The sequence below is a fragment of the Bos indicus x Bos taurus genome, chromosome 1 (assembly GCF_003369695.1).
Source record: "Bos indicus x Bos taurus breed Angus x Brahman F1 hybrid chromosome 1, Bos_hybrid_MaternalHap_v2.0, whole genome shotgun sequence".
Lineage (NCBI taxonomy): Eukaryota > Metazoa > Chordata > Mammalia > Artiodactyla > Bovidae > Bos > Bos indicus x Bos taurus.
The window spans coordinates 120,324,437-120,338,371 of record NC_040076.1 but is presented as its reverse complement, the minus strand read 5'-3'; the positions used below and the strand labels follow the sequence as shown (position 1 = coordinate 120,338,371).

The 13,935-nt window shown below is 48.7% G+C and overlaps 1 protein-coding gene across 1 annotated transcript; it reads left to right on the top strand.

Annotated features, from left to right (window-relative positions):
* The first annotated feature begins 1,462 nt into the window (after positions 1–1,462).
* ZIC1 (Zic family member 1) lies at positions 1,463–9,412 on the top strand. The gene is made up of 3 exons (XM_027543917.1): positions 1,463–3,374; positions 4,817–4,980; positions 5,694–9,412. The coding sequence occupies exons 1-3, from the start codon at positions 2,393–2,395 to the stop codon at positions 5,889–5,891; spliced, it is 1,344 nt and encodes a 447-aa protein (XP_027399718.1). The 5' UTR covers positions 1,463–2,392; the 3' UTR covers positions 5,892–9,412.
* The last annotated feature ends 4,523 nt before the right edge of the window (positions 9,413–13,935 follow it).

The window sequence follows — 13,935 nt, the reverse complement described above, 5'->3', positions numbered from 1 at the left end:
AGTTGTGGAGAAATGCAACCTTCATCCCCCAACCCCCCGTAACTGCATGCATTTTTTGAAATGCATAAATGTTGCTCGCCTTAATTGATTGAGTCACAGGGATTTTTTCCCCTGCTTTTAAGTGCCATACTCCTCTACCTTTCAACAATCATTTTAATATATAGTCAATGGCTCTTTGTGGACGGGACAAAAAGCAACTACGCGCAGTTGTTGAATAGACTTTGCGCTGGGCAAAGACAGGTTAATCGAGGGCTGCATCGCGAAAACAAGCGAGTGTTGTATGTTTGCACTGAATCCAAATGTCTGCATTTTCCTAACTAAATCAAAGGGAGTGTTATTTCTTTTTCTGCTCACTCATCTGAAGGTAAGTAAATTTTCTCTGGCGATCAAAAGCCTGGTCGGCAACAAAGACCGCGCCCGCTTTTTCCACCGTCCTGGTGTGGCGAGTTGCGGAATTTCAATAACTGTGACAAGGGTGACTGATTTGTGAACTAGAAAAGGTTTGAATGTCACAAAATTTACATTGGTCCTATCTATCGGAGATTTAAATACCAAAAAAGTATTCGGGGATTTCTAGGGAGCTCTGGGCAATCCTGAAGAACAATGGCGCGTTGGGAAATTTACAGTTTTACCTGAATGAAAGGGGCCCGGGTTGGGAACACGAGTGCATAGGGAGGGGTTAGCGGGAGGGGCAGACAAGGGAGACTAGGGAAAAGGGAGAAAAGAAAAGAATAACACAGGAAAGGAAAAAAGAAAAATCGGCAATAATGTTTTTAATTTGCTTAAAAAAAACAAAAACAAAAACAAATCAAACTTCAACCAGGAAAGTTAGAGCTCTGATCCACCTGTGCTTTTTGTTTTTCTCGGGGGGGGGGGTGTGGGTAGGGCACAAAAAGCCTGATTGATTTAATAACAGTGAGAAAAATCGAGGCAACCGCTCATCCTGAGAAATAACATTTCTTGTGAAGAGAGAGTGGAGTGTCTGTGTGCTCCCGCGATCTTAAATTATAAGCAGGAGGGGGACGAAGCAAGAGGGAAGCAAACTTCAAAAGGACCAAATAACAAAAGCCTCCTTTGCTTCCCTTCAAGGCGGGGACAGGGGAAAAGAAAGAAAAGAAAGTTGCTGAATCGGGACATTCTGGAAGTGCCTTAGCTGTGTTTACCAGCCCCATCCCCGCCTCCTGTTCTCGGGGACGCCCGAAGTCGCTAATCGCTCAGCTAAGAGCAGGTTTGCAGAAGGACAAGATAAGAGAAAGACAGAGAGGTGGAGAGGGAGAGGGGTACGAATAAAAAGAGAGAGAGAGAATGTATATGACTGCGAAAAGGAAAAGAAATTGTGGCAAAAATGTTTTTCCATGAGAAGAGGGAAAATTTTGGTTTAAAAAAAAAAAAAAAAGTTGCTACTCCTGGCAGCCCTGTTTGTCAAAAGGGGATGTCAAGCGCTTTACAATACCTGGGATTGATGAGGCGGGCGGGCCAATGAACGGCGCGCGGCGCCTCGGCGCGCCCTCCGTTGGCGCGGCGGCTGCGGGCGGGGGGAGTGCCGGCACACCAATGGGCGCCCGCGTCAGCAGCACGTGACGCCTCCCCCTGCTCCCATTCATCAAGGGGGGGACGGTGTCGTCCTTTCAATTCATTTATCTGCAGGAATGATTGCTGCTATCAGTCTCGCGCTCACCGCCCGGCTGAGGAGGTGAAAGTTTCTCCCCAGGAAGATAAACCGCAAAAGACAATATTGTGCATGATTTGCGCCTTTTCTTTGGCTTTTTCCTTCTTTCTTTTTTTCTCCCCCTCCCCCCCCCCTTTTTTTTTGCAAAAAGCAGAGGGGGAAAAAGGAGAGTGAAGGAGCGAGGAGGCGAGCCTGAGAGAAAGGAGAGTGAGAGAAAAGAAAGGGCGAGGGGCTAGTGGAGAAGTGAGGAGGGGCGTACGGAGCGAGGCGGAGAGAGAGCGAGCAGTCGCGGCTCCGGCGCTCACATTCCTCTATGCTACAAATCCGGGAGGAAGTTTTTTTGGGGGGCTGAGATGCTCCATGCCTTTCCCCGGGCAGCCTTGACGCGGGGTCCTCTCGGCAGAAACTGAGCGACGAGAAAGTGAGAGCCGGGCCGGCGGGGTCCGCTCGGCGGGCGCCGGAGCCCGCTTTGCTCGCGGCCCGCAGCCGTCCGGCTTCCCTGCGCTTGGCCAGGCGGGCGCCCCGGCGCGCCGCGCCGCTGCCTGCGGGCTAGGACTTCGCGAGGTGGGTCGACTCCTCCTCCCTCCTCTTCTTCTTCCTCCTCTTCCTCCGCCTCCCGTTCCTCCTCCTCCACCACCACCTCCTCCTCCTCCTAATTTTCCCTCCTCGGCGGGCGAGGGTGGGGGGGGCGGGGGAGGCCGGGGCTCGCCCCGAGCAGCCACGATGCTCCTGGACGCCGGCCCCCAGTACCCCGCGATCGGCGTGACCACTTTTGGCGCGTCCCGCCACCACTCGGCGGGCGACGTGGCCGAGAGAGACGTGGGCCTGGGCATCAACCCGTTCGCCGACGGCATGGGTGCCTTCAAGCTCAACCCCAGCTCGCACGAGCTGGCCTCCGCGGGCCAGACAGCCTTCACATCCCAGGCTCCCGGCTACGCGGCTGCGGCGGCCCTGGGACATCACCACCACCCGGGCCACGTCGGCTCCTATTCGAGCGCAGCCTTCAACTCCACGCGGGACTTTCTGTTCCGCAACCGGGGCTTTGGCGACGCGGCGGCTGCAGCCAGCGCGCAACACAGTCTGTTCGCGGCTTCAGCCGGGAGCTTCGGGGGCCCACACGGCCACACGGACGCCGCGGGCCACCTCCTCTTCCCCGGCCTTCACGAGCAGGCGGCGGGCCATGCATCGCCCAATGTGGTCAACGGGCAGATGAGGCTTGGCTTCTCGGGGGACATGTACCCGCGGCCCGAGCAGTACGGCCAGGTGACCAGTCCGCGTTCAGAGCACTATGCCGCGCCGCAGCTGCACGGCTACGGGCCCATGAACGTGAACATGGCCGCTCACCACGGCGCTGGCGCCTTCTTCCGCTACATGCGCCAGCCCATCAAACAGGAGCTCATCTGCAAGTGGATCGAGCCTGAGCAGCTGGCCAACCCCAAAAAGTCGTGCAACAAAACTTTCAGCACCATGCACGAGCTGGTCACGCACGTCACTGTGGAGCACGTCGGCGGACCGGAGCAGAGTAACCACATCTGCTTCTGGGAGGAGTGTCCGCGCGAGGGCAAGCCCTTCAAAGCCAAATACAAACTGGTCAACCACATCCGCGTGCACACGGGAGAGAAGCCCTTCCCCTGCCCCTTCCCTGGCTGCGGCAAGGTCTTCGCCCGTTCTGAGAACTTAAAGATCCACAAAAGGACGCACACAGGTACGGAAACGGCTGTCCTAGACAGCCCTCGGTTCCCTATCCCGACCCTGGGACCCACATTTCAAAAGTCAGCGGCGGGAGTGCACAAACCCGGCCTCGGTTGGGTCTGGAAGTAAGATTTCAGCAGACAGACAGCGAAAGTGTGCTCTGGGTTTTAGTTTGAGGTTTGAAAGTCTAATGAAGTATAGAGAAGGTTGGAGGAGAAGGATCTGGGCATATAGATTTTTAAATAAGAACTAAAAAAGGCCGGGAGAGCTAAGAGACAAACCGGCTTTGGGGAGCCCTTGGTGCGCGAGAAGCCGAGAGAGGTGGCTGGCTCCCGGCGGCGGTGGAGGCGGAGGCGGAGGCGCCAACCGCTTCAGCTGCAGGCAAATCTAAACGTTTGCTTCCAGCCAACATCCCTTCTCCACGCACCTTAGTGAGGACTTTGCCAAAGGGAGGAATTGAGGAAACTGGAGGAGATCGGATGAAAGGGCATAGAAACAAAAACAGGGACAGAAAAGAGGGGGTGGCGGTGGTGAAAGCAAGTCAGTCGGGCCTGTGGAGGCTTTTGGAGGTTTATGCATATTTAAAGAGCCCCGAATTTAATAACGACTTGTTTGTAAGTAGATTCGAGGAGTCGGGAGAATCGGCAGAAGGCGGAGAATTCCTTTTTGTCAATTAGATTCTATGAGGACGTTTTCAAAACACCGAATACCTTGAGTTGGCCTTTAAAAATAAAGAGACCAGTCGGGAGCCGTTAAAAGAAAAGTTCGCGGCGAGTTTAGGGCTGCAATCTGGGTCGGGCAGGCCCTTCTGGGCTTCTTGGGCCAACAAAGCCGGGAATGCTGCTTCATGGTTCTAGTGGGCCCGGGTGATTTCTGAGAATCGCGTTTGGAACTTGGCGTTTAACGCCTGAGTCAGAGAAGAACTTGCAGTGCTGAGCTCTCGGCCCAGATTATCCTATAAAATGTGTATAGGAGGTGGGGTGGGGTGGGGGCGGCGACGGCGACAAGGAGGGTGCGGAGCGTTGAGGAGGGGGTAGGGGGAGGAGAGAAGAGCCAAACAGTAGGAGAATACGCCCGGAAAATGAAAATTAGAAACCGAGAGCTAGGTAGAAGCTTCCCGGAGTTGTCTGTATAGCCCCGGGCCTAAAAACCTGCAGCCAGACCTGCTGCTACTCTGGGATCTAAAAAACTACCACCACCACCACCACCAATAATAATAATAATATAGTAAAATCTGGATCTAATTGGATTGAGTTAAAATAGTTCAGATGTTTATAATTCCAACGCAGATATATTGTTTCATTAACGACCCGGGTTTTGAGCTTGAAAAGTCCTAACCCTGAGCCGCTGCTTTTTTTCATTTTTGTCTTTACTTTTAATATTTGTTTATTTTTTTTTAAAGAGCCGCGGGGTTTGTTCTAATCAGACCTCTCTGTTTCTCGCCTTTCGCACCAGGGGAGAAGCCCTTCAAGTGCGAGTTCGAGGGCTGCGACCGACGCTTTGCCAATAGCAGCGATCGCAAGAAGCACATGCACGTGCATACAAGCGACAAGCCCTATCTTTGCAAGATGTGCGACAAGTCCTACACGCACCCCAGCTCGCTGCGCAAACACATGAAGGTAATCGCCGCGCTCTCGCCGCCCGCCTTGGAGCCAGGAGCCCTCGCAGCTCTTCGGCCGGGGTCTGGCGGCGAGTGGCAGCTGGGCTGTGGCAGGAGCCGGCAGAGGCGGAAAGGCCACGATTCCTCTTTGCAGACTGCGCAGAAAGGGCGGGGGCTGGAAAAGGGGATGTGGGTACCCAAGGCCCTTCTAAATTTACTGTTTAATAATGAAAGTCAAAAGAAGCGAGCAGAGGCTGCGACTGAGGGGGAGCCAGGACAGTCCCGGCTGGATGATGCTGCCGAAGCTGCGGCCTCGGCGGCTTGGCTGGCAGCGCCTGCACGGAGTTGGGGTCTTGCTCGCGGGCCTGAGTGCTGGCTCACCTAACCCTGAGCCAGCAAATTTCAGCGGCTGCTGGGGAGCGTGTGTGTGGGGGGGGACACCATCTCGGGCTCTGGCCTCACATCCAGCCTCCTGCTTCCCAGATCTGTTTTCTTTTGTGAGTCGGGGGTAGCTGGGGGCACTGTCCTTTCCTGGAGCCGGGTCTCTGCAGCGCGCCGAGGCGGGGCAACCAAGCCCAAGTCCCACGGGTCGGGCCTCCCTGGAGTTCAAGGGGATCCAGGGCTCCGGGGTAGGGGGTTGGGGGACTGCAGGCAGCGCTCAGCCTTCATGCTCCCTTAGCGGCCGCCGTGGCGGCTCTTTATCTCCGTAAAAACGCGACTTTATTCCCGCAGGTCCATGAATCCTCCTCGCAGGGCTCGCAACCTTCGCCTGCCGCCAGCTCGGGCTACGAGTCCTCCACGCCGCCCACCATCGTGTCTCCCTCCACAGACAACCCGACCACCAGCTCCCTGTCGCCCTCATCCTCCGCGGTCCACCACACAGCCGGCCACAGCGCGCTCTCTTCCAATTTTAACGAATGGTACGTTTAAAATCAGAAACAAAACACCGAACAAAACCCTATTTAAGAGACTGAGCACACACGCGTATACAACACATAACTGAAAGAACCCTGAGCATCAAAACAGCATCCCCACCCACCCCCCCAATCCTGTTTTTTTCTAAACCTGCCGATAGAACCAGGACCGAGTGAGAGAAAGCACCAAACCTTTACTTTTTTTCTTTTTTCTTTTTTTTGGCAAAGGCTTGGTAGCCAACGGGTGGGAGGGTGGGCAAGGAGAAGGCGGCGCCTGACCAAATGCCGCCAACCCCGAGGGCCGGTTTCTCTTGGGAATCGGAACAAGCTCTCTGGGATTCGGCCTTTTTTTTTTTTTTTTTGCTTTGCATTCTTGTAAATACAGAATTATTAGCTTAAAACTGTACTGTTGGATTCTGTATATAGTTATATCTCGGTTGGAACGGGCGGGTGGGATCGTGGCGTTGTGGTCTTTGCATTGGGGGAGGGGGGAGGGGCCGGGCGGGAGCGGGAGGGGGAGGGGAAGGGGGGTTGGGAGGCCGAAAGCCAACTGTTTGTACTGAATGGCAAGAATGTTCTAGTAAATGTGTACCAAAATGTGAATTACTTTGTACGATTACAGTCTCCACGTCGACCTAACAGAATATTATTGGTATTAATGTGCTTTTTTTGTATAAAGTGCAAACATTTCGTCCCAAAGTCTAAGTACCTTAGTGCAGTAAAATGTTGTTTCACGTCCTGTCAAGAATTCGTATAGTACGAGCCTGGATCTGCGTGTCAAACTGTTCCATTTGTTTATGTAAAGTGATATTAAAAAAAGATATAAACTATAACTGTCCAGTTGCTTTTGGCAAAAGATACAACCACATAATGTATATAATTCCTAGTTTCCATATTTATCCGCATGTAAAGGGCCGGTTTATTCATGTTACAGCTATTCAATATTTATGGCTAGAAGAACTCGTATGTACACTTTAGTTTCCAGAACTGTTTGGTAACCTTTCGTACCTTATTAAAGATTCTGAAATCTCAGTGATTGTAGTAGGAATTTCTTCTTCACTCCCAGCAACCTGCTGCCTCTTCTACCAGCCTTACTGGGTCTCGGAAAAGCTCACCAGTCTTCCCTTTCTGTCATTGCAGGTCGTATAAACATGATAAATGAAAGCTACCCTGCTGGCTCTCCGAGAGGGTGTAATTAGTATTTATATCAAAATTTATGAAACAAATTTTCGGCCGCAGTATAATTTAAATGACCTTTGCAGACGTAGAATAACAACCATAAAAATAACAGAAATAGATTGCACAGGCAACATCAATATTAATGCAGGCGAATTGTCAGAAGCTCAGGGGCTGGATCTGCAGCTTTGCAAATGAACTTGCAGCCTAGGGTTCCGCTGTCCCCCAAATTAAATTCCCCCAGCTGAAACCAAGTTGCAGATTTACAATATCATATTTTAAATTGCCATCTTCAATTAAACCATTTATGGCCATAACTAATTTTCAGGATGTCGATGCATGTTTTTCCAGGCCTGCCTTCTTTGTACAAAAGTAAACGTCCATAAAGCGTTTTACTTATATTTCTTCAAACGTGATGCTAATTTAAATTAATTACCTCCTATAATGTGTTATTATTCCTATAATTTTGCCACTGTTATTAGTTCTCTCAAAAATACATCTAGGGAAGAGAATTATTTTATGTAATTTGATTATCTTTCTATCTCTTTTATTTATTTCTCATTTACTTAAGAAATTCGTTCCATTGGCTGGCGTTGATACAGTAAATTTGTAAATGAGGAGACAATATAAAAAATCTAAATTACTTGTGCTTAATGACTGTAGCAGAACGCCTTTTCTCTAAATCAGATTGTCTTTCTTGCAGTTTAGTTTGATAGATTTGCAAGCTATGCTGCTCCCTCGAAGTTAGCTGCACTGGTAGGAACGCAAGCTTCTTTGTCTCTGGTTGTAGCTTGCATGATCGCCCCATTAAGCAGACAGCGTAGCCGGAGATCACAAATCAGGGTCTTGGCTGTAGCTGCAAGGGTGTGGATGGGTCAGAGCTGGAAGCAGAAACTGACCTCACCGAAGGCCAGGAGGAACCCAGACTTGGATGTTTAATATACTGTGTGTATTCAGGAAGTCACAGGCCGCACTGACTCTGAGAATGAAAGCAAGAGGGAAAAACCCTCAAGAGTATAAGAACCCCTAAAATACATCTGTTCCAAAGTATACCTTCAACCCATTACAGTCAAAATGTTAAATTCTCTTAAATTTTGGGGGGCTTGTCCTTTTGTTGCTTGCTCTTTGTATTTGTCACTTTTAGTCAACAAAATTTTATTGGGTAAGGAGGGGATTTACTACACTTTCTGCAGCACATCAAAAAACTAGAGCTGGTGGTGTTTAACTTAAAAAAATGTTATTGTGATCTATAAGAGTAGATATCAACCTTTCATGAAAAGAGCGCCACCTTGCAAGGTTTGGTGAGATTTAAGGAAGTCGGAACACCTAAGCAGGAATTGCTGCTGGTTCTGAAATTTTGTGAGAGTAGAAGCTGCCTCCCAATGGCTTTGGAGGTATAAAACTAACAGCATAGTATTTGAAGTGACTCCAGACATTAGGCCCAATAATTAATAAACCTAGAAAGAAGAATAAAAATAGCTCAACTTTCTAGGAAGGAAAAGTAAGCACCTCAAAAAATAATACTTTCCTTTAGAGATCAGAATTTCTGGGAGACTGATATAATATTCATAATAATAACAGTACCTTTGTAACTTTGTTAGGATGTTAACATTTAGGAAGATAGTCAATGAGTGCATTTTTTGACTATTCCTGAAAGCAGTTTACCTCAAAATTTCAAATATAAATGTCTCATGATTTGTTATATATCTGATACTCTTTTAAACTTTAATAAAAGTATAATAATGAAATATCATACTGTGATATATGAGTTAAATAGGATATTTTAAATATAAATTTTAGGGATAAATATTTACTTCACAACTACTTCATAGTGTAAAAAAAAATTTTAGACATTGAAGGTCAAATAATTTTTTTTAAAAAACCACAAAGCCATTTGAGGAGTACTGTGTGTGTGAATAATCACACTCACCAGAAAGGAATTTTTCTAGTAGCAGCCAATATTTATGTCAATTCCTCTTATGCATTCTCTTTTCTAACACTTACCACAAAGAAAAAGTCATTAATGATGTAGGTTGCCTAAAATAATGCTTCATACGTAAATGTAGTCTATTATTTTGCTGGTACCTTTAATGTCTGCTTGTTGAGATGTATTCTTCATACTTTTCTTCATGGGCTATTAGGTTTTGAAATACATGAATGTGAACAGCGAAATATATTGTTAGACCCTATTTAGCAGGAGCTGAAGATGCTGCAAATGGCTGGTTTCTGTGTGTAGTTGTGGATTTTGATTTAGGCAGAAAGTTGTCCTGGTTCATATTTTGACTGCATTGTATTCTGTTACTATCAAATGATAAGAACAGCTAACAAGTTATTAAAAAGTTATATTGTGTCAACAAAAAATGCCTGAGTACAAGCAATCATATTTGAGAAATGAAGAGAAATGAGTTGTGGTACGTGTGTGTGTACATTTATAGAGTAAGCATGTAAATATACAAGCACCATTTATGTGGGGGCTAATTTTCAAACATTTCAGGTCCTTTGTTTTCGTCTTCAAAAGCTACCCCCAACTGCTTTAAGCATTTGCAGCTGATGATTTTGATTTTTTAAAGTCAAGCATTCAAGTTAACCTTTAAGAAGCAAACCACCTCCAAAAGAAAGATGTAACCTTTCAATTGCCCCATATGCTTATCATTTTTTTTTCTTTTTCCTTTTTTTTGCTTTAGCTGACAATGAAAATAACACTAACCTTCTTTGCTGATGGGCCTGGCATTTAGATGTTTTTATTTGTTGATGGGGAAGTTTTCTCAGAACTTTTAAAGGCTGGCAACAGAACTAAATTCCCCAAATACCTTACCCAGCCTTGAAACCTTCCCGATGTTCCCTTTTCGAGGTCAAATTGTGATCAGTGTCCTGGAACCCTTGTGAATAAGTGCTGGTGGAGTTGGTACCTGAGCATTACTGCTTTTCAGGAAGCAGCTTGGGGAAGGCCATGGTCCTTAAAGAGCATCAATTTATGATGGGTTGGGGAGGAACTCACCATATGTGGTTTGGCAAAATCAAAATGAAGGCACTGAGCTTGTGCCTTTAATTATTTGTGAGCTAGGTATGATGTCAGCAGATTCCCAACTCACATTTCTTTTTTCCAACTCAAAATACTAATTACAAATTTATCTTCTCCTGTCTAGGTATAGAGTTCTCCTTGTTTCTAGCATCAAATGTAGTTCTTAGAACTATGTGTTCATATAAGGAAAACAAAGTCTTTGTTGTTTTCATAAAATTTGCCGCAGTTGATATCACTGTCTGATTTTAGAATTCTTGAAAATAGAGTGGCAATGGAAAGATTTATGTCATCTATGCCAGGCAAACCACTAAAGGTTCATATTACTCAGGTTTTTTTTTTTTTTCCAACTTTTTACCAACTCATTCACATCAGTAATATGTATCCATTTAAACTGGTTATATATACAGAATGTAAGAATTTATGGGGGTAACTATAGAGCAATCTCTTTTTTCAAATGGTAATCACTAGTTTGGGGTTAGAAATAAGAAAAAAATGTTAGTAACTTCCTATAGCATGTCACATTTGAGCCTTTCCCTCAAAATTTTTTGCAACTATAATGGCATAATATTAAAAAAATAAGGGAAGTGTTCTCTATTTATCTATGCAAGGCTGGTTCACTCCAGAATATCTCACCAAGCAAGAGGAAACATGATCAGGCCAAACAAACCAGGGGCTATTTTTACCATGCAAACTGAATTCTGGCATTAGTTCCTAACGTTTATTTCCACTTTAGAGCAAGGACCTGAAACAGTATGAAGTTTCCAATTGATGCTATACTGGAGGTGGGTTTTTCAAGAATAAGAAACTGACTTTAGCTATCTAGTATGGAAAAAAAACAACATTGTTTGGCAATAATACTAGAGACTCACCATTGTCTGTCAGTTGTCCACAAAATTTTGGCTGTCTCTGACATAGCGGGTGTACTTTGTAAGTCTATGCGTAAGAATTCATGGGTTGTGAATCTTACACAGTGATATTTTTACCTACAACATACACAAGAATCAATTATTAAGCGTGGATATAAACAGATGGGAATGCTATCTTAAAAAAAAAAAGACGTTCAAAGGCTAGCGACTTTAACAAACTTTTAAAAAGTATGATTATTTTGCATCTACTTTTGTATAAAAATCCCCATTAAGCTACAGAAAACAAGGAGAAAAAGGTGAGAGAAGCTCATATCCTAACTCCTTTAAATTTTTTTTTCTGTCCATCCGGGAAAATCCTAGCCTCTGGCAAAGAAAACTGAAAGTTGTGGAGGAAGGTAAAACCACGAAAAAGGATCGGGGTGGGTGAGTCTGTGAGTCAAAGAAGATTTTTGTCCTGGAGAATTTCTTGGAAACATATAGACAGAGGCTTTGGAGGTGAGTTTGTGGTGGTGGGATGGAACACCAAGGTTTCCTCACAGCACCTTCATCAAAGGTCTAGCGGTCAGCGTTTGACGGGCCCCCTACGCCACCCTGCAACCCAGAGAGGTGCTTTCCAAGTCACTGCCGCGGGCTGGGGCTCTGGCTGGGAGAGTAGTGCGCATGCGCGGCCCGTGGCCCGCGATTCCACGTGCTGATGAATATGCATGAGGCGTCCCCCGCCCACGCGGGCCGCGGAGGAAACAGCTCTGAGGCTTCGGCCTGCGAAAGCCTGTGGTCTGGCTGCCAAAATAGTGTGGCGAGGAAGCTGCACGTGTTTGTTTTGAAACCTCGCGGGTTTAAGTGAGATCAGCAAGCCAGGCAGACAGCGTAGGCTCCAGCAATTGGGTGGGCCCTGCAATTTCCCCTTCCTTAAAGACCGCCCCGGTGGACCACGAACCATGCAGCTTAGAAGCGGTCCTCCTCCTGTCCCCTTCCAGGGAGCTGGCATCATGGCTTTTCTAGTCACCTGGCCCCTCTCCAGTCACAGACCCCACGCCTGAGATGGTGGGCAGGGTACTAAGGGTTTTCCTATCACCCACCCTCTTTCTTTGCTCTGATTCAGGCCTGTCTTTGTCTTTCTCCTCCTTTTCCTTTTTCTCTCCGGGTTCCCAGTCCTGTTTCTGACTGTGTCCCCCAGTCCCTACCCACTCATCTGGTGGACTATCAGCCCCTTGTTTGAACAACTGCTCTAAGGTTTTAACTCCACCCTTCCCAAATAAAACGTGCGCTCACGCACGTGTAAGAGCTGGTGTAGTTCTATTAAGCTCAAAAGTAGCCACGGGTGGAGGAACTACTCTGTCCAGGAGACCTGGTAAGTGTAGGGTTTGGGGAGAAAAGCCCAGAGTTCAGGCGCTGGGCTATTGCTTTGCTTTCCAGGTGACGTTCTTTGGGTTCTGCCCTTTTCATGATATTTTGTGGCCAATGTGCTGACATTCCAGAGTGAGTGCATAAATTGTCTGGTGGAGTGACTAACACTTGTAAGCACAGGGGAGGGGTAGTGGAGCGCCCCTGGTTCCTCCATCCTCACACCAGTGTCCATGGAGTTAGGCTTCTGAGTGTTTCTGTCAAAAGTCCTAGGTTCCATAACATCAGAAAATGGCTCCCAGACAGGTCCCAATCCTCCTCTGAATTTTACTTTCAAGTAGAGGCAGACCCATTCCATGGGGCCCACCCCTTTTGCTTCCCTCACTGCCAACAGGAGAGGCCTTTTGTCACTGCCCGGTTCTCAGTGCAGCTAACCAAGAGCCAGCTTCACTCCTGCCAGTTCTGAGATCCCAGCGCCATAGCATCATTTCACCTGGCAGCCATCACTAGCCAAGTCTTCAGCTTTGAAACTGGAAGTGCAGCAGAGGGGTTGTGGAAACGTTCCTGCTAGGAAAAGGCCTACCCGGAGGCCTCCGAGTCTCGAGTCTCAGAGCTAAATAACATAAGGGTGGCTGGATTAGAGCTGCCGGGGGACCTGGGCCTGGGGAGGCCTGGCGAGGCCTGGCAGAAGTCAACCAACCTGGGTTCGGTCCCAAGGACTCGGTGGAAAGGGGTTGGCGCATCAGAGTTCTCTTGTTCGAGGTCCCGGGAGGACAGTGCACCCCGCGTCTATTTAGGGGAGAAGAGGCCCTCGATCCACCGAACCTCCGTTAAAAGGGACACTCCACAGGAAACTCGCTCCGATTTGGGTCCCTTTGTGTTTTAATATGTTGGGAGGGAGGTGCAATTTTAATTCTTAACTCTACGCTAATTACGAAGACCTGAGTCGGCTCCTTCTAAGCAGAAAGCTCAAACTCAGCGTGGGTTCCTGCGTTCTTGCCCCAAAGGCCAAGGCCCAAAGAACCTTTTTCTTTTGGCTTGGGGCTCGAGGGGAGGGAGGGGCGGGAACGGGAGCGGGCCGGGTTCCGCGAGCCGGCAGCCCTGCGTGGCTGACAGGCCCGGCTTCCCCGCTTGGCCGCCAGAGTCCGTGCGGGCGACGCGGTTGCCCTCTCCGGGCCAGAGAGTTGGGGACGCCCCTTCCCCGCCCCCGGCGCCCCTAGCGCCCCCAGCGCCCCCGGGGTCGGCGCCAGAGACCTGGCGGCCCGGAGGCTCTGACTTGAGGCGGCGAGGCGGGCTCTGGGGCCTCCCCGAGCCAGGCCGAGTTTAGTCTGAGGAAGCGACGGCGGGGGACGCGGGTCAGGGCCAAGGAATCGGGGACCCCAACCGGACAGGCGCTTTCTTCCCCTCCCCCTCCCTCCGCCCCAGTCCCAGCCCCTGCCCAAGTTGCCTGTATCCGGTAGGACTGACCGTCTGCCCGGCCTTACTCTGCTGCCAACCTTGCCCGAAATCTAGACCCCAGATCCGGTAAGTCGCGTTCTCCCCTCACCCCGCCCTGCCACCTTTCTAGCGGACTCCGCGGGCGGCTGCGTGTGCGCGCGAGCCGCTGGAGGCGCGCGCCGAGAACTTGGGCCCCTGCGGCTGGTGTGTGTGAA